At 42.9% G+C, this 27,633-nt stretch overlaps 1 protein-coding gene across 1 annotated transcript; it reads right to left on the bottom strand.

Annotated features, from left to right (window-relative positions):
• Positions 1–3,980: 3,980 nt before the first annotated feature.
• PRSS55 (serine protease 55) lies at positions 3,981–26,418 on the bottom strand. The gene is made up of 6 exons (XM_064584041.1): positions 26,286–26,418; positions 25,962–26,040; positions 18,499–18,732; positions 16,901–17,151; positions 15,363–15,505; positions 3,981–5,149 (listed from the first exon to the last, which is right to left on the bottom strand). The coding sequence occupies exons 1-6, from the start codon at positions 26,416–26,418 to the stop codon at positions 4,832–4,834; spliced, it is 1,158 nt and encodes a 385-aa protein (XP_064440111.1). The 3' UTR covers positions 3,981–4,831.
• Between the last annotated feature and the right edge of the window lie 1,215 nt (positions 26,419–27,633).

The following is a 27,633-nucleotide window of genomic DNA, read 5'->3' on the forward strand; positions in this document are numbered from 1 at the left end:
AGGTTGGAGGCCCCTGAAATTGGTTAGATTTTCTTCCCACCACCTAGCTTATAAACGTCTTACCAATAAGTCTAGAGTAATTGATTTCTCTTGCTCACAAGGTCTAATCAGCACAATGTCATCAATGTAAAGGACTAGTGTGATATCTTGTGGAGGGGAAAGGGATCTTATGATCAAGATCCCCATGAGTTAAATTATGACATAGGCCTGGAGAGTTGATATACCCCTGAGGTCGGCTAGAGAACAAACTGCTTCTGGTAGACCTTATGAATAGGGATGGAGAAAAAGGCATTTTCCAGATCAAGAGCTGCATAGCAGATACCAGGCAATATGTTAATTTGTTCAAGCAATTAAAGTACATCTGGTAGAGTCACTGCAATTGGAGTCGCCATCTTGTTAAGCTTACAATAATCCTCTGTCATTCTCAGAGAACTGTCAGTGTTCTGTGCAGGCCAGATAGAATAGTTGAATGGGGATGTGGTGAGAATCACCACCCCTGCATTCTTTGTCTTTGATGGAGACACTAATCTCTGCAGTCCTTCCAGGAATGCAGGATTGTGTTCAGTTTACTATTTTCCTAGGTAAAGGCAGTGCCTCTTGGCCTTTTCCACCATAATATCCCTTACTCCATAGATCAGGGAACCAGTATGAGATTCTGCCAGTTTCTCAGTATGTCTGTTCCAGTTGTACATTCCAGAACTGGGAAAACAACCACAGGGTGGATTCAGGGACCCATCTCCTGTGAGATGTACTTCAGTTAAAGCCCCATTGATCACCGGACCTCATAAGCCTCTACTCTGACTAGAGGACCATAGTGGTATTTGGGTCTCCTGTCAGTGTCCTTCAGAGCCAGTGTCTAGCAGTCCCCCAAAGGGCTGATTATTTCCTTTTCCCCAGTGTACAGTTATCCTGGTAAAAAGCTATAGGTCCCTTTGGGGAAAGCTGGGAAGATTAACAGTAAAAATATTTGGTGTATACTGGGGTCCATCTTCAAGGGTACCAAGCTTCCCTTTTATTTAAGTCATTCTGGGCTTGTAAACAGCTCAAGTCTGAGGAGAAGCCATGACTGTTTTTATAATTCAGATTAGACTTTTGTTCTCTTGACCTAGAACTTCTCTGCTTATCCAGAACAAGTAAGAATTTTGTAGGCTTCCTATCTATTTCACTTCTAAGCACACTATAACCAACTAGCCAACCCCATGGGTCGGTGCATGTCAGCCTATCCCCATCACTGCGTTGACTCTGCTATTATGGTATCCATGCTCTCCTTGCCTTAGGCAGTTGAGTGCCACCATTAGGTATCTGCCACCCCAGGACCCAATTACTCTAATTGTGGTTAGGTTTCCCAGTTCAGAGACTGCAGTTCTCCCTGCAAGGTCTGGCCTACAAAGAATGACCACAGAGCTCTTCAAGGATTCTAAGACTCTCCTCACAAATTTATTTCTCACAGTCATGGTGAAAGGCATGTCTTCTGGACCTTCCCAGGGTGGGTGAGTGGGTCTCAGATGACAAACCCACTCCAACATCCCACCTTCCCTGTCTTTGAATCCCTTTCTTTACATGAAATCAAGGCAGATCCAGCACTTCTCTCTCACTCACTGTGGGTCACCTTTTGGCCCATGCCTCAGCCAGCCAACCAAACAGTTAGACCCTTTCTAACTCCTCAAGATGCAACATTACATAGAAAATCTCTGCTTAGTTAGCCCCTATCAATAAATTCTGCCTGATCCAACATTATGTTTCTTCCACCATTATCCCACCCTTTTAGTATCCATTACCACAAATACTCCCCAGATTTCTATCTGCACGGATTAGAAAACTCAGGTAATTCTTTTGGAATATAGCACACCACCTCATGGGTCATACTTTGTACCTCACCTTTAGGGTCCTGCTGAGAACTGAGTCTAGTTATAGGTCTAGAAGCAAAGAGGGGTGGTGGAGGTGGGTCCTCAGGAGCATCAGCATTGTCTTTCTTGGCAGTGGGGGAGACCACTGCCCTCTCCTCAGGCAGTGCAGGCTTCAGACAGGGATTAAGAGGTCACTTTTACTGGGGGTAGAGAAACTGCTTCCACTGTCAAAGATGACTCATCAGAATTTAGGGGTCCAGTGTTCCCAGCTCCATCAGGGTCTTCCCACATATCCTCATTCCAACTTTCAGGATTCCATTCCTTCCCAGTTAATGCCTTTAACAGTAGACACCCTGTAAGGTTAGGAGTTCAACTCACATCGTATTTCAGCTAGATTCAGGATGAGATTGTGAGTTTGATTTTTAGCAATCTCAGCCTTGTGGCCATAGGAAAAAGGGTATCCTTCAGGAAAAATTAAGATTTCAAGTCATTTCTGGGACTCTTGAGCTGAGAATTTGAATTGTGAGCTCATCTTTTTCTTTCCCCACTTTATCTAACAACATTAGGAGCAACCAGCCAATCTCATTGTACTTACTGGTTTGACAAAAATGTTTGAACGTATCATATACATGGTCACCCAGATCTTAGTTTCTTGTAAGTTTAGTGTCTTTAAATCTAATCAGATTAGAGAGCCAATTCCAGAAATCCCAGAATGAATTCAGAAAATTCTTCTTTAAAATTTTGTTCTTCTAGAAGCACTCTCAGGGTGTCTTGGTGGCTCAGTTGGTTAAGCGTCTGCGTTGGCCCAGGTCATGATCCCAGAGCCCTGGGACTGAGTCCCACATCAGGCTCCCTGTTCAGTGGGGAGCCTGCTTCTCCCTTTGCCCCTACCCCATGCTCATGCACTCTCTCTTTCATGCTCTCTCTCTCAAATAAATAAAATCTTAAAAAAAAAAATTACAAACACTCTCAGTACGAAAATCTGTACTAGTCAGAATTCCCCAGAGAAAAGTGTATGTGTATGTGCATGTGTGTATGTGTTATAAGAAATTGCCTCACATGATCATGGAGACTGGTAAATCCTAATCTGCTGTTTATCTATCAGGCTCAAGTCACAGAAAGGTTGATGGTGATAAACTCTGAAGGCCACCCAGGAAAGGTGATAGTGCAGATGAAATCCAAAAGGGGTGTATTGGAGAAACTCCCTCTTTTTTGTGGAGGCTAGTTTCTTTGTTCTATTCAGACCTTCAACTAATTGGATGAAGCCCACCACCTTATGGAGAGCAATCTGCTTACTCAAAGTTCACTTATTCAAATGCTAATCTCATCCAAAACCATCATACTCTCCAAGTTGAGATACAAAATTAACTGTTGTAGTCTCCCAGGTGTCTTTCACATGATATTTTGTTTTCCCCATATGTTAGAACTAATAACGTGCCATACTTATCCTTACTTTGAGGACAACTCATTTTTACCTCTTTCTTGAGCAACATTAATTTTTTTCTCAGGACCCCCTACTTAAAAATCATATTTTCATTTTCTACCTTAGAACTCTTCTCTTTGGGCACAGAAGGTTCTGTTCTCTTTCTCCTTGCTTTCAGCTTGTTACCAATTTTCACTTCCAGTTTATTCTTTAGTCAAACTGATGATGCTCATCTCCAACTAGTCCTTCATTTGCTCTCTTTTCCACATTTGGAAAAACCTCACTTCTACAGCAGTCCTTCAGCAGATTCTCCTCCATGTTTCAGTCTCTCTGAGGAGACTTCTGGGTCCTGCCAGCCCATGAAGATGGCCCCCTCTGTACTCTGCAGGACTCCTGGGTCCCACCCCCTCTAGCGCTCAATTGGAAGGGTCAGGTGTGGGACATATCACTGTTCACCAAGAAATTTCTTGAGGATGGGATCCTGCCTTCTGCTAAATCCTCCAGCATCTGACACTGTGAGCTGTCAATATAAGACCAAATTACTGAGTGTTGCCATGTACCTCTTTTCTCCAGCTCAGTCTCCATTGGATTTCCTGGGCCACACTAAAGATGCAGTGGCAATTTAGGAAATGTAAAACTTTAAATGGAAGCTTGGACTTTTCCCATGACCTACAGCATGGCTGATATGTCTTCAGAAAGAGATTGTGAGACAAAATATTTCCTAGGTCTCTTTTCCCCCACTCTACCCTTGCTCCCCCTGTGGTCCTGAAGCAGCAATTTCTGGACATACTTTCTTCAGAAGTTCCTGGGAGCCTGGGATTTGGCTACCTTGGAAGCCAGCCAACCAGAATGTCCACCATCAAAGGACATCTTCAGTACACAGTCCCCTTTTCCTGTTCACAGCACTTTTATTTCCGTGTGGGGCACTACCTGCACCCACTATCAGTATACATAGTTTTAAATGGCTGGCCCTTTGCTGGCTCCTGGAGTGGACTTGTAATTCGAACCTCACCTAGAAGAATGCCACAGTGATTGGAGCAGCAATGGGCTGTGAGCTTACGAGTCATGAGAATTAGACCACAGACTTTTGCTGGAATTACCAAGAAGAAGGCTCTCTCTTTTTACCAAGGCTATTAAACTGGTAGGATGCAAACTGGAGGTACTGGTAGTCATTATGGCCACCACTTGGAAGCCCTTTTTGAGGGTGATAGCTATAAAAAAATAGTCCCTGTTAACATTTGTTGAGCCCCTAGATTCAGCCATGCCCGAAGCCAAATACCACTCCTAGTGTCTTTCTGTTACGTACATCTACATCTATAAATAACTGGTTTGGGCTTTAGATGGTTTGAGATCGATAACTCACTTGCAATGGAAAGAGTCCTGACTAATGGAGGGACCCAAAGCCTAATCCCCAAGCCAGGGCTCCAGCCTGCCTTTCTGGTCCTACTATCTATTGTCACCTTCAGTTCCTGGCCCTTAGATCTAATTTGTAGCCAGTCTCTCTGCTGGAAGTACATTTTCACACACCTTCATTGGTTAAGAAATAGCATCTGCTTTATTATCAGGAGAAAATGGCCCTGAATAGCATGACGGACAGAAGCGAAATCAGTATCCAGAATCTGGGGCTTCCTGGCTCTGGAAATTCTGCAGCATGGGACCTCACTTGTTTCCTATTGGGAGGAGCTCTCATTTCCTCAGCATTAAAGGGCCTTCCCTCTACCTCAGTCACATTCTTAATCCAGAGGCTATAATTTTCTAACAAGGTGTATATTCCTGGCATGTTCTTCTGTCCACAGCTCTTGCCCCAGCTGATGATGCCCACCTGGTACCAGGTCTTGTCAGATTCTGTGGTGCAGACCAGAGGCCCTCCACTGTCACCCTGTGGGCAGATAACACAGTTCAATAGTGAGTCCTATCCCAGACTGTTCATTTGAGGCAAAGCATAGCTCACTAATTGAGACAAGGCACTGATCTCCCCTGCTCCAGTCTGCCAAAGGAGATGTTGTCATTGCTGAGCAATGCCCACCCCTCTCCTGGGTCTACAGGAGCAGTGTGCCACTGTCAGGCTGGCTCTGGGAGTTATAGACAGTGGAGAAGATGAGACTGAAGAGGGAGGAGAGAGAGAGAGAATTGGTGAGAAAATCACTGCATGTAGCACAGTGAGAGAGGAGCTGGAGGCTGGAGTAAATGCTGCATAGACCAAGAGAAGTGGGAGCTAGTTTTGTGGGCCTTATCAAATCAGAAGCTCTGGGAAGGGCTGTAAAAGAAAAGAATGAAAGCAGGATATGAGAAATATTGTTATAGTTGTGGATATGCTTTGAGTCTCCTTTCGTGTTCTTCCAGAGGGATGAAGGAGAATGATATTCCTTTTTATTTCTTTGGTGTGGGTGTCTGCAGGACACAGCGAGCTAAAGCTTTTCTGAATGCATGACCCATCTGGGGTGGAATCACATGGACCTATGACTCACATGGTTCTATATATAGAAAATGTATACCAAGTTCCTACCGTGTACCACACATATATATGACTTTCTTCTACCCATTTTAATACATGTAAAATGAGGCTTAAGGAGGCTTAAAAGTTGATCAGGGCTACACAGTAGCCCAGCCAAAGCTGGAACCAGGACTTTCTGATGCCAAAGCACACATTCTTTCTACCTTGCTACTTGCCTTTCACGGAAGTTGCTGAGTGGCTACAATCATTCAGGAGGCCTTTCTGCAATGGAGAGATAGTCTCTTTTTCCAAGATCATAAATAGGTGGCTGGAATGAATGGAATCTTACAACAAGCTCTAACAGGAGGAGGTGGAGGATTAACATTTCCTGGACATGATACGTGAGGCACATTGCTAGCCCCTGGACTTTTGTTTCTCATCAATCACACTACCTCACATGAGGTAGGTCTTTTTTTTTTTTTTTAATTTTATTATGTTATGTTAGTCACCATACAATACATCATTAGTTTTTGATGTGGTGATCCATGATCCATTGTTTTCATATAACACCCAGTGCTCCATGCAGTACATGCCCTCTTTAATACCCATCACTGGGCTAACCAATCCCCCCTCCCCTCTAAAACCCTGTTTGTTTATCAGAGTCCATAGTCTCTCATGGTTCATCTCTCCCTCCGATTTCCCTCCCTTCATTTTTCCCTTCCTTCTCCTAATGTCCTCCATGCTATTCCTTATATTCCACAAATAAGTGAAACCATATGATAATTGACTTTCTCTGCTTAACTTATTTCACTTAGCATAATCTCCTCCAGTCCCATCCATGTTGATGTAAAAGTTGGGCATTCATCCTTTCTGATGGCTGAGTAATATTCCATCGTATGTATGGACCACATCTTCTTTATCCATTCATCTGTTGAAGGGCACCTCGGCTGTTTCCACAGTTTGGCTATGAGGTAGGTCTTTTGATTCCCATTTTATAATTCCAAAATAGAAATTCAGAGAGGTTTGATCACTCCCATTTAACAAATATTCACTGAGGAAAAACTAATTGTCAGGTCTTTGGGTACAAGACTTTATGCTCTAGTGGAAGAGATAAAAATGTAAACAAAAAGGATCAACTGTGTTTGATCATACTTCTGTATGAACACAATAAGGGAGGAGTACAAAGCGGGGAATAAATTGATTCTATTGAGGGAAAGGTCTGTCAGGGTATACTTCAAAACATTTAGTCTGAAGGGTAAATAGGAATTTGACAGGAAGAGTGTGTGGGGCGGGGGACTGATTGGAGGGGAATCAGACAGGAAGTAGAGGGACTAAGATAAGGACATAAAAATGATGAAGATCTGAACCAGGGATGACTTTGGATATAAATGATGAGGACTAGTTCCAAGGTCATAGGGTGTGGATAACAGAGATAAGGTGTAAGGGGGAGATAATGAATAAATGTGTTCAAGTGGAGTTTGGATTGACTGAGGGATGCATCACCAAGCAGAGGGATATACAGAGCAGAATTACAAAGAGGTCACAGCTCAAGGACACCCAGTAAATGTGGGCTAAAAACAAAATTGCCCTTTCCAGTATAAAATGTTGCCTCTAACACTTGTCTGGATTTGTGGGTGTTTTTCTTTGTACTAGTTTTGTTTCAGTCATTGGGCAAGAACCAAATCAACAGGATTACCACTTCAATAACTCCTTCCATAATTTTATTTTTATAACTTTCTTCATTTTATGAAGGGATAAATGTTATTAAAAATCTTATTAATCTGTTGCCTTGACTATTTGTTATTTTCTTATACAACAGGGAGAGAACCATCGTCCCTGGGCAAGTACCTCTTCTAAGCTTCAGTTTCCACATAGTTCAAATGGAAATAATACCAAGTACTTGCCAAGACTGTTAGCAGGTGAAATTTTAAGAGTATATAAATAACTCAGCCCAGGGTAAATACTATGTAGTAAATGCCCTGGAAATGTATTAATACTGTTATTTAACCCTTATGTATTACAAACATTGCTTGTATATTTAGGAAATAGAGATTCTCCTCATGGACTGCTGGGACCAAGAAGGCCATATGTAAATACATGTCCTTTCATGCATAAACTTAATTTTTTTTTCTTCCTGTTGGAAAGAAAACGCAAACATTGCCTCAAAGGAGGGTCTAGCCTCAGACAGTTAAGGACCCAGGGCTGATGACAGCATGCCTAAGGGGGACTTTCTTCCAAGGACGAAGCCTGGTAGCCAACTATGTATCTGATTAGAAACATACTGACCACTAGAGCCTCTCAAGTTCACCACTGTGAGATATTTGTACCATGTGATTACTCCTGTCTGTTTTGAGGTAGAAGCAGATGACACGGCTTCCAGCCTGGACCACTACCACCTGGACTTCAGGCAAATCGCTTAAATTCTAATCCTTGTTTTCTCATCTGTTAAACAGGGTGAGTGAGAGCTGCCCATCCCATTGTACAGGGTAGTGGAGAAAACGAAATTATTGAATATGTGTAAAAGAGCTATGAAGTTATTACACTGCTTTGGATCCATTCAGATGGTTAAGGGAATGATTGATGATTAAAATAACCATTTTCTCACCTGTGAAACAGAGTCTCGATTAAATATTTCTATATATTTTTTCCCAGCTCTAAAATGTCTGTGATTCTAGGGGCACCTGGCTGGCTCAGTCTGTAGAGCGACTCTTGATCTCGGGGCTGTAAGTTCAAGCCTCATGCTGGGTGTAGAGATTACTTAAAAATAAAATTAAAAATAAATAAATAAAAGTAAAAAGCCTGTGATTCTAAAAGTCAAAGATTCTATGGAGTGAAATAAGACTTCTATGAAAGGTCAGGGGTGATGAGCTCAAGTTAACACAGGGCAGTGAAACTACTGTGTTTGATACTATAATGATGAGTATGTGTAATTTATACTTTTGTCCTAACTTATAAGATGCAAAACACCGTAAATGAACACTAAAGTAAACTACGAACTTTGGGTGATAGTGATGTGTCCGTGTAGGTCCATAAATTGTAATAAATGTACCTCTCTGGTGGGGGATGTCAATAGTGCAAGAGGTTAGGCATATGGGAACAGTGGTAAATGGGAAATCCCAATATCTCCCTCTCAATTTTGTTGTGAACCTAAAACTGCTCTAAAAAAACTAAAGTCACTAAAGGTCTAAATCAAGTCAGCTTGGCAGTCCATAACCAGACTTCCCAGCAGCCCAGCGGGATGCCAGTTCTTAACCTGCAGACTCTTAGCTTCTTTGAGGACCTCTCTCAGGTGTCCCCTCCCCTAAGACTTCTTTACGGACAGATAATTGCTGGCTCCCTTGGAAGGTTCATCTATTTGACAAACATTTGTTGAGCATTTTTCATGTGCCAAGCACTGTGCTAGGCAGTGGGAATTTACACACGCATAAGGCAACTTTTGTGCTGGAACTGAGAAGACAGATAAGAAAACAGTCAGTTCATTGTAATGATTGTTGCTCTGGAAAATTGATAGTCCTTCACAAAAGTGCTACATTACTAGCCGGGAATATGTTTGATTTTATATTTTGTTTGACTATGCCATTTAAAATTTATTTTTTAATAGAACTTTTTATTCTTCATAGTATAATGGTAGTAAGGGTATTACAAGGAGGAAAAGTGTTGGGAAGAGTAAATAAAAAATCCGGTTGTTTTCCATTGTTAACTTTTAATTTTAATTTGTACTTTAAGTATAGCATCATCTTATTGCTATTATTTTGAACATATTTAAATGTTTTTGTTATAAAATTGTCATTTCTCTGAATTAAGTCATTGATGACATGGTTTTTAAAAGTTTGCTAAATTTAAAAGTATGATTTTATTTTTAAACCCTAGGGGACTGTCTGCCTAGTTTATCTGTTTCAAAGTGATGATAATATTGTATAATTTCAGAAAAATTTCCTTGACTGCATCACTGTCAACTTATTGTTAACAACAAAAAGCTGTCTAAGCAGAGGGCAAAGCTTTTCACTTCACAATTATAAAAACAAGGCCTAAAATGATAGACACACATTCATTTATAATACTCTTAATAGATGATTAATTTTAGAAGCCTTCACTAAAGTACATTTTGATGGGAGAGGTATTAAAGCAAAACTCCTAGACTCTAGATGGTAGATCCAGCCACTGAAGCAAGGGGTACAGAAAATGTCATCAAAGATGACACTTGATTATTTCGTATTTTGCCATAGTTGGCTTTGGCCATTTGAATGTGGGATGGTGTTAAATCAAAGAGACTGAAATGGTCCAGTGGGAGTGCCCATGGGGCCTGATTCTTATGTTGGGTGAGCGGTAGGAGTGGCAGCCTGGGATGACAGCAAGTCTTCCATGCCTGGCACACAACCTCCCTAGGTGATCTTGCTCTGTCCACCTCTCCAGCCTCATTTCTTATTACTTCTGGCTTCTGAAATACTGGAAATTCCCTGAGCCCATGATGCAGTTTCAAGCCTTTGTGATTTTTCTCACATTCTCTCCAACTGCCCTCTTTTTCCAATCTTATCTATTAAATGTTGTTTCCCCTTTTCTATTGATATTGGAGGCCTTTGCCTCCTGCTTCAGTATGAAATGGTTGCTCCCTGAGTCTGTGGTATGGCTAGGATCTGAGATCTTTCTGTAACTGCTATTATTGGGAAGCTCATCTTCTCTTCCTTATTTCATTTTGATATAACTGTAGTTGTACAATGCAGTTACTATAATGTAGTTGTATAATGCAGTTGTAAGAAGTATATGTTATAATGTTATAAGGCATTACAAATTACTGTTTCTTTGGCTGTGCAAAAGCTTTTTATCTTGATGAAGTCCCAATAGTTCATTTTTGCCCTTGCTTCCCTTGCCTTTGGTGATGTTTCTAGAAAGAAGTTGTTGTGGCTGAGGTCAAAGAGGTTGCTGCCTGTGTTCTCCTTTAGGATTTTGATAGACTCCTGTCTCACATTTAGGTCTTTCAACCATTTGGAGTCTATTTTTGTGTGTGGTGTAAGGAAATGGTCCAGTTTCATTCTTCTGCATGTGGCTGTCCAATTTTCCCAACACCAGAGTGGTTGGATTATTTTAAATTTCCACCAGCAGTGCATGAGGGCTCCAGTTCCTCTGCATTTTTGTCAGCATTTGGTGGTGTCACTATTTTTTCTTTTTCTTTTTTTTTTTTAGCCATTCTGAGAGGTATGGAGTGATAGCTCATTGCAGTTTTTTTAAGATTTTATTTATTTATTTGACAGAGAGAGACACAGCGAGAGAGGGAACACAAATAGGGGGAGTGGGAGAGGGAGAAGCAGGCTTCCCGCGGAGCAGGGAGCCCGATGCGGGGCTCGATCCCAGGACCCTGGGATCATGACCTGAGCCGAAGGCAGACCCTTAACCGACTGAGCCACCCAGGCGCCCCACTCATTGCAGTTTTAATTTGCATTTGCTTAATGGCCAATGATATTGAACTTCTTTTCATGTTCTTATTTGCCATCTGTATATCTTGTTTAGTGAAATGTCTGTCCATGTCTTTTGCCCATTTTCTAACTGGATAGTTTTTTTCTACTGTTGAGTTTGAGAGTTCTCTATATATTCTAAGTAATTCCTTTGTTGGATATCATCTCCCAATCTGTAGCTTTGTTTTCATCCTCTTGTAACAACACTCCCACCAGCCTTAAGGACTGACTTGCTCCAAGTTAACACACTCCTTGCTTGCTGACCTAAGTCCCCTGATCTATAACAGAATAAATTTACTTTCTTTGAGATTTGCAGACCATGCATCTTGAGGAGTGAAGGACCAGAAATTTCCTAGGCCACAGAAGCCAGCAAATCTCTCTGAAACCTCTTCAGCTTTCTGATTAGCTAACAATTTTTTTTCAAAGATTTTATTTATTTATTTGAGAGAGAGAGAATGAGAGACAGAGAGCATGAGATGGGGGAGGGTCAGAGGAAGAAGCAGGCTCGCTGCTGAGCAGGGAGCCCGATGCGGGACTTGATCCCGGGACTCCAGAATCATGACCTGAGCCGAAGGCAGTCGCTTAACCAACTGAGCCACCCAGGCGCCCTAGCTAACAATTTTTTTAGCAAAATGGTTATTTGGTTTAGTTTTTTTTTTAGGACACACAAATGATTTTGCTGTCCTCCCTCCCTTCATGCATATGTAGACTTGGCCCTCCTTTGCAGAAAGAACAGCATACTCCCAGTACCAGATCCCTTTGCATTAGAATAATGCTTATAGCTAGCATCATCAAGTCTGCATGTAATCAAGAAACATGGCTGCCACTGCACTTCCTTTGCTGATTAACCACCCTAAACCCCTTTAAAAACCCCTGGGCCAGGCAGAAAACTCAGAGTTGGCTTTTGGTCAACAGTCCATCTTCTCCCTGGGTTGCTGGCCTCCTGACTAGAGCTCAAATTTCTTTCCAATCAAAAACTCATCTCTTTTTTTCTTTTTTCTTTTTTTTTTCTTTACGTGGTATATATATATATATATATATATATATATATATATATACACAATGGAATATTATGCAGCCATCAAAAGGAATGAAATCTCGCCATTTGCAACAACGTGGATAGAACTGGAGGGTATTATGCTGAACGAAATAAGTCAATCAGAGAAAGACATGTATCATATGACCTCACTGATATGAGGAATTCTTAATCTTAGGAAACAAACTGAGGGTTGCTGGAGTGGTGGGGGGTGGGAGGGATGGGGTGGCTGGGTGATGGACACTGGGGAGGGTATGTGCTATGGTGAGCTCTGTGAATTGTGTAAGACTGTTGAATCACAGACCTGTACCCCTGAAACAAATAACACATTATATGTTAAAAAAAAGAAGAAGAAGATAGCAGGAAGGGAAGAATGAAGGGGGGGAAATTGGAGGGGGAGACGAACCATGAGAGACTATGGACTCTGAAAAACAAACTGAGGGTTCTAGAGGGGAGGAGGGTGGAGGGATGGGTTAGCCTGGTGATGGGTATTAAAGAGGGACGTACTGAATGGAGCACTGGGTGTTATACGCAAACAATGAATCATGGAACACTACATCAAAAACTAATGATGTAATGTATGGTGATTAACATAACATAATAAAAAAAATAAGAAAAAATAAAGTGCTAAAATAGAAAAAAAAGTAAAAATTTGAAAAATAAAATAAAATCTTTTATTAAAAAAAACCTCATCTCTTGAGTGATGGCCTTTCAAGTGACTGGGCAGCTGAACTTGGATTTGGTAACACTCTTAATGGGGTCTTTCACAAGGCAAAAGTGTTTAATTTTGATGAGGTCCAATTTATCAATTTTTCCTTTTATGAATTGTGTCTTTGATGTTACTCTATGTGTCAAGGATTTCCTGTGTTTTTTACTAAAATTTCTATGGTTTTTCATTTAAGTTCATGATACATTTTGCGTTGTTTTTTCTTTAAAGATTTTATTTATTTATTTGAGAGAGAGAAAGCATGAGCAGGGGGGAGGGACAGAGGGAAAGAGAGAAGCAGACTCCCCACTGAGCGGGGAGCCCATTGCAGTGCTCCATCCCAGGACCCTGAGATCATGACCTGAGCCAAAGTCAGATGCTTAACCGACTGAGCCACCCAGGCACCACTTAAGTTTTAATTGAACTTATTCTAGGAATTAATGGTTCTCAATTAAAAAAAAAAAGATTCCTTACTCTGATTTTGGGCTTTATTTTTCCTTATTTTCCTTATGCTATATTTATCAATAAATTAAATCCAACTCTCTATTCTAGCTATGACAGATCCTGCCTGGAGTATTGCCTTGAGTATTAGGTTGCGAGACTGGTTCTCATTTAAATCTTCAATTTTAACAGGTTTCTTTGAAATTGGAGTGGGGGGTGGGAGATAGCAACTCTTTACCTTTGGACTGGAGTGGAAGCCCTGATTCTCCACTCAGGCCAGTGATGACTAGGGGAAGAGCAGGCGTGAGTTATACCTGGGTGGCATACCTGGATGGGGTGGAAGCCCAAGTTCCTCAAGTGGCTTCCAGTGACATAAAGGGAGGCAGAGGATGGCTGGTTACTACTAGACTGTAGTTAAAGTCCTGGTTCTCCATATAACTTCTTCTGTAACCACTATGGTGGGCAGTGGAAGGAAGTCGAGGTTGTCCACTTGACCTTGATTGATGGGGTAGGAGGGCCATCAATTTTTTTAGAGGGCCAACAATGTTTAATGTTCATTGTCAAAAAGTTTCTTCCTTCCTAGGTTGCTCCTTTCCTAGTCCAAAGAGAGGGAAGTGTTTCTTGTTTTGTTAGTTTTCGTCTGTGCTCATTGGCATTCTGGGTTGCAGGCTTGTCTAGCAACCAGTCTGGGATAAAAAAAAAAAAAAAAAAAAACCAAGGAACTCACTGCTGGGTCCTTTCTTAAGCATTGGAATATCCAGTCAGTCCATCTCTACCTTTCAGAACCTTTATTTTTGTTTTACAATATAATGTATAGTACTTTTAGCTGTACTTAGTGGGAGGGATTGGGGCAACTATGTTTACTCCATCCTGTCTAGAACCAGAAGTTCAAATTCTCTTTTTTGTTTTGTAATGTTTTAAATGGTCCAAAATGTGAAGAAAACACAAGGTTAATGTGACACTTGATATTATCTCTCTTTTTGGTCCTCACAATATTCACCACATGAGAGACTACTTCTAAACAGTGTCATTGCTACAGGAGTCCATTCTTTCTTACCTCAGAACCCTTTCTCCATTCTCTTCTCCCTCATTCCCTCAACCCCTATCCCAACAACTCTCTTCTAAGACCTTATCTCACAGCCTAGCAGGGAAAACTATCATCTCCTAACATTAAACAATAATAGATAATTCTGTAGATAGATACTTTCCCCTTCCATGAGACAGCTTTTTCATTACTCTACAGGATATTTAACATCTGCATCCGTAGTTTTATACCAGTGACCAGATCCATTGCCCAGCAAATGAGTAGGACTAAGTGGACTCATCAAGGTGATGATGAACAGAGCATCTCCCAAGACAAAGAGAGCATTCTTAGGCTTTAAAGACAACAGCCATCATTCATCCTCAGAGCCACAGGAAGCTAATTTCTGAGGGGTTTTTTTCCTATTTTTTTCTAGCATCAATCAAAAATGTTTTTCTTTTTAAATTGTTGTGTTCATTTTATTAAAAACTAAGATTCCAGTCTTTAGTTCAGTGAAATCCACATGTATTTTCCAAAATAGTAAGTCTTTATTCAACTGTCTGCCCAGGAGATTGTGGACTCCTTTAGGTGAGAAACTATGTTTCATTCATGGTTGGATTCCCCAGGGCTTAATGTGCTCACAGTAAATTAATGAAATAAAATGATTCCTTGTATGAATCTCAAATCCTGCTTGGCTTTTTGTTTTTTAAGAAGTTCGAGAAATGGAGAAGACTTGGAGCCCTATTTATGTAGTATATCTAAAGAAGAGTAGAAATATTTATGCAGAATTGCTACATACTAACTCATGGGCATGCACTGACATTCCAAAGACCTGACAATGAGTAGTCCCCAATTCATGTCCCCATTCCCATGGTGGAGCCCTGAATCCCACACATTTCCCAGACTCTTACTGTCTATTCTCGGTGAAGAGAAGATACCCTTGCATTGGCAGCCCTGAGGTGATAGGAGCTTATAGGGTGAGGGTGGGGATACCCCTCAGTTACCTGGCAAGCATCAAAACTCTCATTCTCATATCCAGCACACAGCATATTCTTGGTAAGTTTTGGAAATGCCTTTGAACATTTCTCCCAATCCATGATGATCATTGGCACTTTCATCAGATCAGTTTTCATAGAGTTTTTGTCATCTAGTCCACAGAGAAAGCACATTAGAAAAGTCACTAGATAGCAGTCTTAGTGCTGATAATACAACTAGATCACACTGTGTATCCCTGCATCCCACCAGCCATTTGTCTACCTTTCTTCATATCCTCCACTTTCCCCTTCCTTCCAGTAATCCCATGCTATTCACTCATTCTACCATCCCAGTCTTTTCTAAGCAATTCCCCACCTACTTGAATTATTCCTCTTATTCAAAATCATAATCCTGCTTCCAAGTAGGCTTCCTGTTTAACTCCAACCAACCCTACAGAATTGACTTCTTGGAACTGGCTATTGATCATTCATTTCTCAACATAAGCTTGCCTCTTCAGCATGTATATCTATTGCTACTTTTTAGTGAGTATGACACTTCCCCAACACAGGGCTGCCGAGAGTAGGTTTGTGCTCCTAGGGAAAAAGCTTTCAGGTCCTCCAGGCAAGGGTAGTTTGGCTAAAAGTCTTTATAGGGGATTTGCCAAGGCCCTTTCTGGACTGCCAGCTTCCGGGAATTTGTCTGGACTTCTTTTTATCTCATTAACTCAGACCACACAGATTTCCAAATTCTTCTCCTTATTGAGTAGTTTTAATCTTATAAATACCCATCTGCCTCTTCCTCACTTCTAACTATCCAGTAGTAGCCCAGAAAGTGTTACTCTAGTTGTCCTCTAGTTACTAAACTCCTGAAATACCTACCATCTTCCAGACCCCAGCTGGTTGCAAAGATCTCCATGGACCCAGAGTCTTGTTCAGGCCTGAGACAGTGCTGTGCTGTTCCCATCCCTTCCCCTACCTATTTTCTTTGGGGATAGTCCAATGGGCCTTTCATAATCCCTTTTTGCCCTAGTACAGCTCCTCCTTTCTTGGCCAAGTAACAATGTAACAACAAGTAATAACATATTCATTTCTAAGAATGGCTGGGCAACATTCCAGGACCATCAAAATTCTAGGCTGGGACAGGCATCTTGAATGCCTGTAGGAACCAGGTGGGAAACATCAATGTGTGAATCAAAGGAGACGCAAGAGAATAAAGAGTATGGGGGCCCCTGGCAAACTGGAGAGTTTAAATTCAGTTAAACAAACAAGACTGCTCTGTGCTGGCTGAATATGACCACACCTGGCAACTGGCTTGGTGACTGGCATCTCAACTTGGGGCCTTGAGGAGATGCTTCCTTGGCACTGGGAAGGGACTGAGATTTGGCCTCTGTGAGCCTCAGGAATGCAGGGATTTGTTCCAATGCAAGTCTTTTTCTCCTTCCTCCTTCCTTTGCCCTCTCTCCTTTCATGCTCCTGCCCACATCTTAAGATTTACTGGCCCATCCTCAGATGCCTGTGATGTGGCTCCTCCCCCAGCAGTTCTCAGGAGATGCTGAGCAGTCACGTACCACTGCTGGTCTGACCCCATCCTGCCACCCAGCAGTTGTGCCACACGGAGGGGCTGGGCTTTCTGGGCATGCAGATGGGCTCTGTCAGTCCGTTGAATGTGATGGGTGAGTCCAACAGCAGCAAGGCGATATCATTGTCCATGTTGTGTCTTTGAAAGTCCTTGTGAAGAACTATGCTAGTAACACCCTTTATCTCCACAGCTGAGCTTCTTAAGTCATTGCTTCCCAGCACAACACTCAAGTCCGTTGGACTGGTGGCATAGAAACAGAGAGGGGGAAGTGGGAGGGGAAGAGGAGTCATGAAGCACACAGAATTTAATTTGCCCAAAAAACTTAAATCCCGTAGAGTTCTCGGGGACTTTAGGACTTGTCCTACTGGGGCTGTTGCTCAGGAGATGTAAGAATTTGAAAAAGGTAGAGGGAAGTGAAACAATAGGGGTGGCAGACTACAGCCACATTGCTGCTCCAGCACAGTCCTAGAGATATGAGATACTCCTGTCTAATGTTACAGAGAAAGTACTTAGCTTTGGGGACTCCAAAGAATACACAGGAGACCACCTGGCATAGATCAAACTTGCTTCAGATAATAAGGTGTTATCCCATTGATTTGTCTACAAACAACTTAGAGACCCAGGCTCAGTATTTAATCTAAACCTACCACTGATTAAGCAGAAAGAATCTTTAATAATAATTTAGGCATTCTCTCTAGGCTGAATGGCCAGAAACTTCCCAATAGCCAATCCTTAAGTATATCATGGAAGCAAATGCAACAAGTTTCCTTCGTTATGCCATGGTGAAACTTTCCCCTGTTTTTTATTAACTTTTAAAAATCAGCCTTTCTGTGTATCTTCAAACTTTCTTGCAGTGGTGTAGCAGGTGTAGCAGGAAGCATAAGCACTGGAGCCAGGATTTAAATCCTGTTTCTGTTTACTATGTGTGCACTGTGGGTGAATCACCCAGCCTTACTGGGCCTGTTCCCCTTTCTATAAAAATAAGGTTGTTCATTCTACCTGTCTCAGGGGGTTATTGTAAGATTGAATGAGTTAAAACGGGGTTATTCATCTACCTTCTTCAGGGTTGATGTCTGAATGAATAAGTTAATGCAGGTAATTTCTTAGCAGGTAACTAATTCATGATTAGTAACCAGTAAATTCTAGATTTACAACCAGTCTCCTGGCGTGCAGACAAAACTCTCCAAGGAGCAAGTAAATAGGGTGTCAGAAAGCCCAGGATCCCAGACTTCCAGAATTAGCAGAATTTCCTTCTAGAAGGACTTACATGTCCTAGAAGAGGTGCGTGGACCAAGGCTTTTGCTCCACCAAACCATGAATATTCCTGAAAAGGACAGTGTGTAACCTCAGGGAAACCATAGTTATTGGTCCTGGGTGACAATGAGGAGGGTACAGCAGATGCCATCTTCAAGTTCACTGCCTCCTCCTCCCTGGGGCTGGAAGGGTTGGGTGGTAGTCATTCCTGTCTGACTCAGGACTGACCAGGTCTAGGATTTCCCTTAGCAATCAAGTTTTTGCTGAGTGTGGGGCGGTGCCCTGGGGATTAACACTGTCAGAAGCAACAGGGATGGGCTCTTGGATACTTACAGTAGCTCTTCAAAAACTACACAGTGAAGAGCAGTGACAATCCACCACTTGTTGATGATTGAGCCGCCACAGAAATGTTCATTTCTTGCCTGAATACTCACCTGCCATGGGAACTCACCCACCTCAGCCTCCATCCCCCCTATGATTCTGGAATACTGAGTTCTTCCATCAAAAATTGGTCTTTTACCACATTCTGGTAGAATGAAAGAGAAAAAAATGGGAAAAGATGCAACACTTAGTCAATATCCATGGAGGCTTATAAGTAGTTATCATTATACCCATTCTAGAGATGAGGAAATTGAGGCTGGTCCAGTGAAGCCCCTCTAGGAATATGATTAAGGCAACAGTTGCTTTATTTTGTTGCACAGAGTCTGGGACATGGGTCAGAAGTGTTGGCTCTGTCCCCTCTCCAGCGTTGTGATCTCAAACAAGTCACTTCACTGAGCTTGTTTCCTGCTTAGTCTAAGAGAAATCAGAGGAAAATATGTGTCCAGAGCCATCTCTGGAGTGTTAGGCAGAATAATGCCCCCTCCCCCAATAGATGTCCATGTCCTAATGGACCGTGCCCTGGAACTTATAACTATGTTACCTTTCAGAGAAAGGGGGACTTGAGAGATGGAATTAAATTTGCTAATCTGCTGATTTTAAAATGGGGAGATTATCCTGAATAATGTGAGTGGGCCCAGTAGAGTTACAAGGGTCCTTAACATGGTGAAAGGAAGCAGGAGAGAGATGTGACTATGGAAGAAAGGTATGCAGAGGTGCATCCTGCTGGCTTTGAAGATGGTGGGGCTAGCAGCCAAGCAATACAGATGACCTGTAGAAGCTAGAAAAGGCAAGGCAAAAGATTCTCCCATAGAGCCTCAGATCAGGAACAAAGTCCTGCTGATAGCTTGATCTTTGCTCAGTGAGACCTGTGCTGATTTTATCCTACAGAAATGTAAGATGAGAAATGGGTGTTGTTTAAGCTTGTGGTGGTTTGTTACAGCAGCTATAGGAAACACACATGCAGGGAACCAAAAAGGTGGCCCAGAAAGGGCATGGACCTCCTGCAAGCCCTGAGCCTGAGCCCTTCTAGGTTAGAACATTCTGTTCCAGGCAGAGCAACTCCATGCCCTGAGACACTGAGAGCAAAGGTTGTGGCTGCTCGTGCAGAGAAGAGAAATTCGCCTCTGGATAGAGTACAGGTCCAGCGCCTTGCCTCCGGGAGGAGGAGCCACTCCATTTATGGTGGTTGACTTGACTGTCGCCTTGTGTTCCCGAACAAGGAATGAGTTTGACTCTAAAGAACCTAAGGTCTTCTCTTGTCTCTTTCTTGATGCCACTTGTCCAACTTTTCACTTAATAAAGGTTTTGAGGATTTTGTAGTGTAGGTTGGAGTGACCCAGTAGTGGACATGTTTTGCTTAAAAAAACCATACAACTATAGTGAAAATTTAGCAATTTGTGTCAAAGGCCTTCAGCTGTCAGTAATCTATAAAGACTCTTTTCAGAACTTTTGGATCTGCACTTCCTCTTTTATTTACCAAACACAGAGTGCTTACTATGTGTCATGCATTGTTACAAACATTCTACAAAGACCAATTTACTTAATCTTCATAATAATGCTATGAGGTCAGGATAAAAAATCATATATGAATGTATGGTTTCAATCATGTTAACAAGCTGGCCTGATGCGTGTGGGAGGAAATGTGTCATGATACTAAGAGTGATAATGAGCTTGAAGCTTGATCAAATGATGGATGACTACTATGGGTACCAATAGTGTGACATCTCTGAGAAGCAGAATATGGCATTTGCTAAGAGGGTGGGCTCTGGGGTCCCACAGCCCAAATCCGAATCCTGGCTCTGTTGCTTACTGACTGAATGATTTCAGTAAGCATTGGGGAAAACCACTTATCCTTGCTTACCCTCCCTTTCTTCATTCCTAAAATGGACCTACCCTAAAAACAGATGTTTTACAGATTAAATGAGATAATGGGCATTGAGGTGTCCAACATAGTGCTTGGCACAGAGTAAATCCTCAAGCCACATTAGCTGTCAGAATTTCTCATATCATCTTGCACCAAAGGCTTCATGGGGCTGTCAGCTGGGCACCATTCTCCTTTGTCCTGAGAACACCAGTGTAGAATCGTGTAGACTTGTCAATTAATACTAGAGCACAAAACCCCTGAGCAGTGATGGAGGCAATGCTGAAATGGGTGAGAATCTACAGCAATTGTAAACACTGGAGAGGGACGCATTCTGCTGATTCTCTCCTGACACCACACACCACCCCTGACTCACATTTCAGCCAACGCCCAGGCCAGAGTGAGGGATGCCAGGTGAATAGGCTGTGTTCTTTTCATGGGGTAGTGTGTGGAAAGGGAAATGCAGGCCCTGGAGTCAGATGGATGCAAAATCCCAGCTCTTCCGCTTCCCTGCTGTGTGACTTGGGACAAATCTTCAACCTTCATAAGGCTCAGAGTTCCTCACGCATGCATGGGGCTGAGAGCGGAGACCCCACTGTGGTAGGATGGAAATTAAATGTGGGGAATTACCTGACCCATGAGAGCAGCTAAGTAACCCAGCTTCCCTGTAACCTCAGCCACCCCTTAGAGAGAGAACCCATCAGGGAACCAACCTTGAGGAGCTGCCCATTGAGAACAGAAGGCCCTGGACTTCCGCCTCTGTGCACACATGTGCTTGTGCCCAGCTAGGCTTCTGCTCTGCACCTGCAGTTCCCCGGAGCTCTGTCATGCTCCTGACCCCCACGCTTTTCTTCCCCTGATTTGGAGGTCTGATGTTCAGCTCATTCTGGGCACTTGCTTCTAGGCACTCCATTACTCATTCAGAGATAAAGTTTAGGATTTCAAAACTGAAACTTAAGGTCAGACTGGTTGAACTTTGGACTGGGGAAGACAGGAGAAGAAAGGGAAGTATTTTTGAGGGGGGTATGTGGGGAAACCTGAAGCTACTGCTCTTGTGTTCTTCTGAGCCAGCCTCTTACTGACCAATTAGCTAATTAATGAGCTCAGTAACCACATCTCTCCCTTAGCCCTTAATGCTAACCACCGACTGGATGAAAGTGATGTGAGCATGGCCATTGTCATGCCCAGCCCCACCTGGGAGAGCTGCTCTGGCCACTGGGAGAGGAGCCTACATACCAACATGTACGCCCTTGGCTTGGGACGTGAGCAGCAGAATTGATAACAGGAGCATGGCCCTTGGCTTTGCTGTTGGCCTAGGAGGTGATGGAGGCCAAGGGTGAGGGAAATGAGGCTGACTGAGCCTCCCTTCTTATAGCCAGTCCCTGGCTGATGATGTCACAATGGGCTTTGGGTTTGAAAACTTAGGTCATACAGGCTTCTCTTCTTGCCATTTTGTTTCTAAGATGGTTGCTCAGAGGGATCGCATCCTTGAAGGTATCTGGTCTTAACTTCCCCTCCCACTGATCTGGGCAGGACGCATCCCTCACCGAGTCCTTGATGGGCACCTTGCTTTTGGCCCCTGTCACTCCCACGTATTTTAAGGCTCAAATGCCTCCTCTTTCACAAGGCCTGTCATGTCAGGGGTTCTCTGTGAATTTGTGCATAAGGCCTAAGGGAAGGGTTGCCAGGCTGGACCTATAGACTGGGGAGGAGATCCAGGAGGCCCAGAGGCCTCTCCTAGCACTACCACCCTACCCAGTACATTTGCCCTCATAGTTTTCTGCTCAGGCCTCTGATCTTGGGCTGCTGCCCCAACCTCCCAGGCTGGATTCAGAGACCCTGGCTTCCCCTCATGCACAGCCCAGCAGGTGACCATCCTTGCAGCTACCTTTCTGGGTTGATTATACATGGCCCCCAAATCTCCAGATAGGCCCCTGTCCACTCATAGATGGGAAGATCAGACTCCAAGGTGGAAATGCCTGTCCATGGCTTCTCCTTATGTCAGCAGCTCAGTCACGAGATTTGGACCTTACTATTTTTTCCCATACTTTAAGCACACTGACTTGGGTGGACTCTACCCAAGCATCCTCAGTACTGCCTTCGTGGCCACTGGCCAGGCCCAGTGGTTGGAAGTGAATCACACTCTTTTCAGTTCCCAAAGTGACCACAGTTAATTTTCCAGACCAGAGTGTCTACTCTGCCCAGCCTAGCTCCCAGGGTTTTCTTACCTGCAGAAAAGGAATAATAAGGTCCACCAGTAAAATCGTTGTGAAGCTCAAAACAAGATTATGTTACTCAGGTGATGGCCCCTCTTTACTATACCAATGGTGTGGCTCCAGCTACTTCTTGAGAGGAGAAATTCCAGGACAGGTGACTTACTCCTTCTCTTATCCCATGGACCCCTGCAGATAGCTGCTCCTCAGCACCCTGGGGTCCACTATGAAGGTTGGGCCAGGGCCTGTTATGTGGTCATGGGACGGCACGATCCCCACCTCTTCTGAATAATATGTAATCTGCCTCCTCCAGAGGAGGACTGATGAAGGGCTAACCCTTTTTTTCTTTACTGGAATATGGGTAAAAATACCAAAGCATACTGGGTCACCGAGCGCTAGTCTTACCACCAGAGAGCTCCGGGCTTTCCTTCTGCTCTTCCTTTAGACTCAGCTCTCTCCTCCCCTGGACCTGCTACTCTCACCGCTGCTGAATGCTGGTCGCTTTGCCCTTTGCTCAGGTTCTGGGTGGGTGGGGTGTGGCGAGGAGGAGGAGCCTGGGCCCTAGGTCTGATTGGGAGAAAGGAGGATGCCCGCTAATCTCACTTGTGGGGAGGCAGAGATAATGGGCAAACCCCCACACTAAACTGCTGCTCATTTTCTACAGAAGTATCTGGACAAAAGCACAGCGCTCCTCTAGGATGGTCCATTTCCTTCTGGGTCTATTATCCCTTCTGTTAACACAACTGGGCCCTATGTCCTGTGAAATACTCATTCACTGCCCAGCATTATTATTTTTTAAATTTTTATTTATTTATTTATTTTGTGTGCCAAGCTTCTTTACAATAACAGCAGATTGCAAAATACCTGAACCAATGGAGGGGAGAGATGGATAGGGACAGAACTACTGTGCACAGCCCCATCTCCAGAGGGCACCAGTCCCATAGACTACAGCAGGACTCCCTCCCCCTGGAATTGGGCAAACACGGGGGCTCAGGTGTGAAGAGAAACTTCAGTGCTCTATAAGGAATCTAGAGAAATCCAAAAAGGAAAGAAGGCACACGATTACATAGGTTGCCCAGGGACTGCTGCCTGACTGATGCTTCAGAGGCCCCCAGGGTGGCATTATCCGGGTGACTTTATTTACCACAGTCCTGACCAATAGATCTCTAACTTTGCTGTGCAGCCTGGGGAGCTTGTTCAGTGCAGATTAAGGTTGCCAGATTTATCAAAGAAAAATACAGGATGCCCACTTAATTTTGAATTTCAGGTAAAGAACAACTATATTTCTAATATGTGTGTACCCCTTGCAATGTTTGGAACATACATACACCAAATATATATATATATTCATTTTTTATCTGAATCCTAATGTATCTGGAGTTCTGTATTTTCTCTGGTAACCGGGGGGTGATTTCCAGGCTTCTCCCTTCAGATGCTGATCCAGTGGATTGGAGGGGAAGAGAGCCAGATCTAAGCATTTTAATAGCTGCTTCCAGATGATTCCAGTGGAGAGCATCCTGGACCACTTTGAGAAATGTCAGTCAGGCTTAGGATAGAGAGCTTCTTGGGGTCCCTGGGAAGCTGGGGCTGGAGTCTGACTCTATGTGGGAAATCTGGAGAGCAAGAGAGTGTCTGGCCAACCACTTAGGGTCTGGGACAGTACTGTACAGGGACTGCTGACCCCCCAGTTTCTGCAGTGTGGGCTGCACAGAGGAGAGAGCCAGTCGGGGGTGTCTGAGGATCCATCCATAGGGCTTCCCAGAGCGGGCAAGAGGACCCCAGAGGAAAGAGGCTGGGGATGTGCTACCAGGCTTGGGAGCTGCAGGAGAAAGGAGGCCAGCAGGGAACCACAGAAGAGCCCATGAAAACAACACCCTAAAAGTCAGCAGAAAATGACTTCTAGGCCCAGAGGTCAGGAAGCTGATGTTTGGGCTACCTCACCTTTATCTGCACCCTCTCCTCAACTTTGATCTCTGCCAGGAGTGAAAGGGCAGCTCAAGGTGGGGGAAGATGAGCAGAACCAGAGGTGAGAAAAGGCCCCTGTCCCTGAATAGACCCAGACTGGGAAAGGGAGATTTAACAGAGTCAGATTTCAGCCTCTGGAGTATGACAAGAGTTTAGATATTCTAATGCCTACATGGAAACTGGGTTTGGGACTCAAGTGCCTGTAGGACTATTATCTCTGAACAACCAAAAGGTGTACCTGGAGCTTTTTTATCTGGGCAGGACAAATCATCCCTAGTGAATGGAGTTTAAAAAAATAGTGAGGGACACAAATAAAGCTGTGTTTTGATCGCAGTCCATGCATTGTACTTGTTCAAACACAGCAGTTGTATTACCCATTGCATTCTTCAGTGCCTTTACAGTTGGGAAAGGTCTGGCTAGAACTTCATGATTTCCCCATTTACAGCAGTTTGCTGAACAGCAACTGTGGGGAACGTACTCATCCATACAAGCATGGGCAAGTCACCTAGCTCAGGGAGGCAAATGTCTGGTAGGACTGCCATGCTCCACCCACCACCACCCCCAGCCCCCAGCTTTCATGACAGATGCGGCCAATTGATCATAACTCCTTTCTGCTGAGCCAAGAAGTGGCCACAATATGGCCATTTAGGCAGCTGTTACCAGACAATCAGACAAAACCCATTGTTATTGCTGGACTATGACCTTATGGTTACAAGCACCTCACCAAGTAATGATGTAGTCAGAGAGTTCGGAGGATGCATCTGGTCTCCTCTTTGACTTTCCTGCAGAGACTTGCTGCCCCTAAAACTTGTGTATCCATTTATATTGTACTGTATTATTTAGTAGGTGGTTTGCATGTTGTACTAGAGATGATTTCTGAAGCCGGACATATTTAGCTTCAAATCCTGCTTCCACTACTTCTATAAAGGATCATGGGCATGTTATTACACCTCTCAGAGTTTTGCTTATTTCTACACAGAGTATAATAGGAGCTACCTTTTAGGGTTGACATGAGGATCAGGCTGTGGTCACAATGCATCTTAGTCACTTCTGACAGCTGTAACAAATTCAGTTGACCCTTGAACAACATGGGGGTTAGAGACACCAACCCCACTCCTTGCAGCTAAAATCCACATATAACTTTGACTCTCCAAAAACTTAACTACTAATAACCTACTGTTCACTGAAAGCCTTACCAGTAACATAAACAGTTGATTAATACATATTTTGTATGCTATATATGTTATACACTGTATTCTTACAATAAAATAAGCTAGAGAAAGAAAATGTTACTAAGAAAATCATAAGGAAGAGAAAATATATTTACAGTACTGTATTGTATTTATTAATACCATAAGTTTACATCATCTGTTTACAAGATGAATTGTCTGTCAGTACTTACATCAATAGTCTTATATGATACAAACACTGTAGGTATTATACATATTACTAACACTAGATGGAAAAAATGAAAAGAGAAAGTGAAAAAGAAATTCATGTTTTTTACAGGTATAATGATCTATGAATTAAAGCAGCAATATGATTGCTTTGTGGTAGCCTAGTGTAATTGATATGATTGCTTCATGGTATCCTCGCTTATACACTAATGAGTGAATTGTAAAATTTTTATGGCATGTAGTATTACATATTCACAATACAGTATTACTAACATTGTTACAGTTTTTTTTTTAACCACTTACCTGTGATAATAGGCTGATATGCAGTTTCTCCAATTATGAGGAATTTGTTTATTGTTTCAGGCTTGATGGCTTTCATGGCTTTTCTTACAACAACGATGGCATCTTTTATGGTGTAATCGTCCCAGACTTTCATGATGTTCTGTCAGGGTTCTCTTCCATTGCATTGGCAAAGCTTTACATAGACTGTCATGTATAATGAGTCTTAAAAGCCCTTATGATCGCCTGATCTAGAGGCTGAATTAGAGACATTGTGTTTGGGGGCAATACCTTTGGTGTTGAACTCATGGGGCTCTGTGTGGCCAGGAACATTTCCAGTATCAAATGGCATTTCTTTAAAAGGCAGCCCCTGGGGCACCTGGGTGGCTCAATTGGTTAAGTGTCTGCCTTCGGCTTAGGTCATGATCCCAGAGTCCTGGGATCGAGCCCCACATCGGGCTCCCTGCTCAGTGGGGAGCCTGCTTCTCCCTCTCCTTCTGCTTGCCACTCCCCCCGCTTGTACTCTCTCTCTCGTCAAATAAATAAAATCTTTAAAAATAAATAAATAAATACATAAATAAAAGGCAGCCCCTTACCGACAAGTACTTCCTGACTTCAGGGATAAAGCATCAATGGAACCAATCCAGAAAAAGGGTTCTTATTGTCTAAGCCTTCTTGTTGTACAACCAAAAGACTGGCAGCTAGTGTTTATCTTTCGCCTTTAAGACTCCGGGGTTAGTAGCTTTATAGATAAGGGAAGTCCTCATTATAAACCCAACACTGGCATAAAACAGTAGAGCTAGCCTATCCCTCCCTGTCTTAAATACTGGTGCTCGCTCTTCTTCCTTACTAATGTCCTCCGTGGCTCCACCCCCCAAATTTTTTTCATTTGCATGAAAAAAATCTGATCAGGTAGGTATCTTTTCTCATCAGTGATTTTCTCAATGGCATTTGGGAACTCATCTGCTGCCTCTTGGTCACCAAAAGCTGCTTCTCCTGTTATCTTGACATTTTTTAAACCAAACCTCTTTATAAAATCATCAAGCCATCCTTTGTTGGTGTTAAATTCTCCAGCTTTAGATCTTTCACCTTCCTTTTGCTTGAAGTTGTTATATAATGACTTTGCTTTTTCTCAAGTCGTATTAGACTCTAGGGGTACGCCTTTTTTATAGCAATCCTGCACCCATATAAAAGCTGCATTTTCAATATGAGATAAAAAGGCATTTTGCAAAAAGTCCAAGGTTTTTGTACCTGCTGGCATAGCTGCAGTGATGACTTCACGGATTTCCTTTTTTTTTTTTTTTAACAATGATCCTATGCTGGATTCATTTACCTTGAAATGGTGGGCAACCACAGTGGCAGACCTCAGTCT

This window comes from Mirounga angustirostris, unplaced genomic scaffold (assembly GCF_029215605.1).
Source record: "Mirounga angustirostris isolate CCGP_5_RB_7025 unplaced genomic scaffold, mMirAng1.0.hap1 SCAF_2, whole genome shotgun sequence".
Taxonomy (NCBI): Eukaryota; Metazoa; Chordata; class Mammalia; order Carnivora; family Phocidae; genus Mirounga; species Mirounga angustirostris.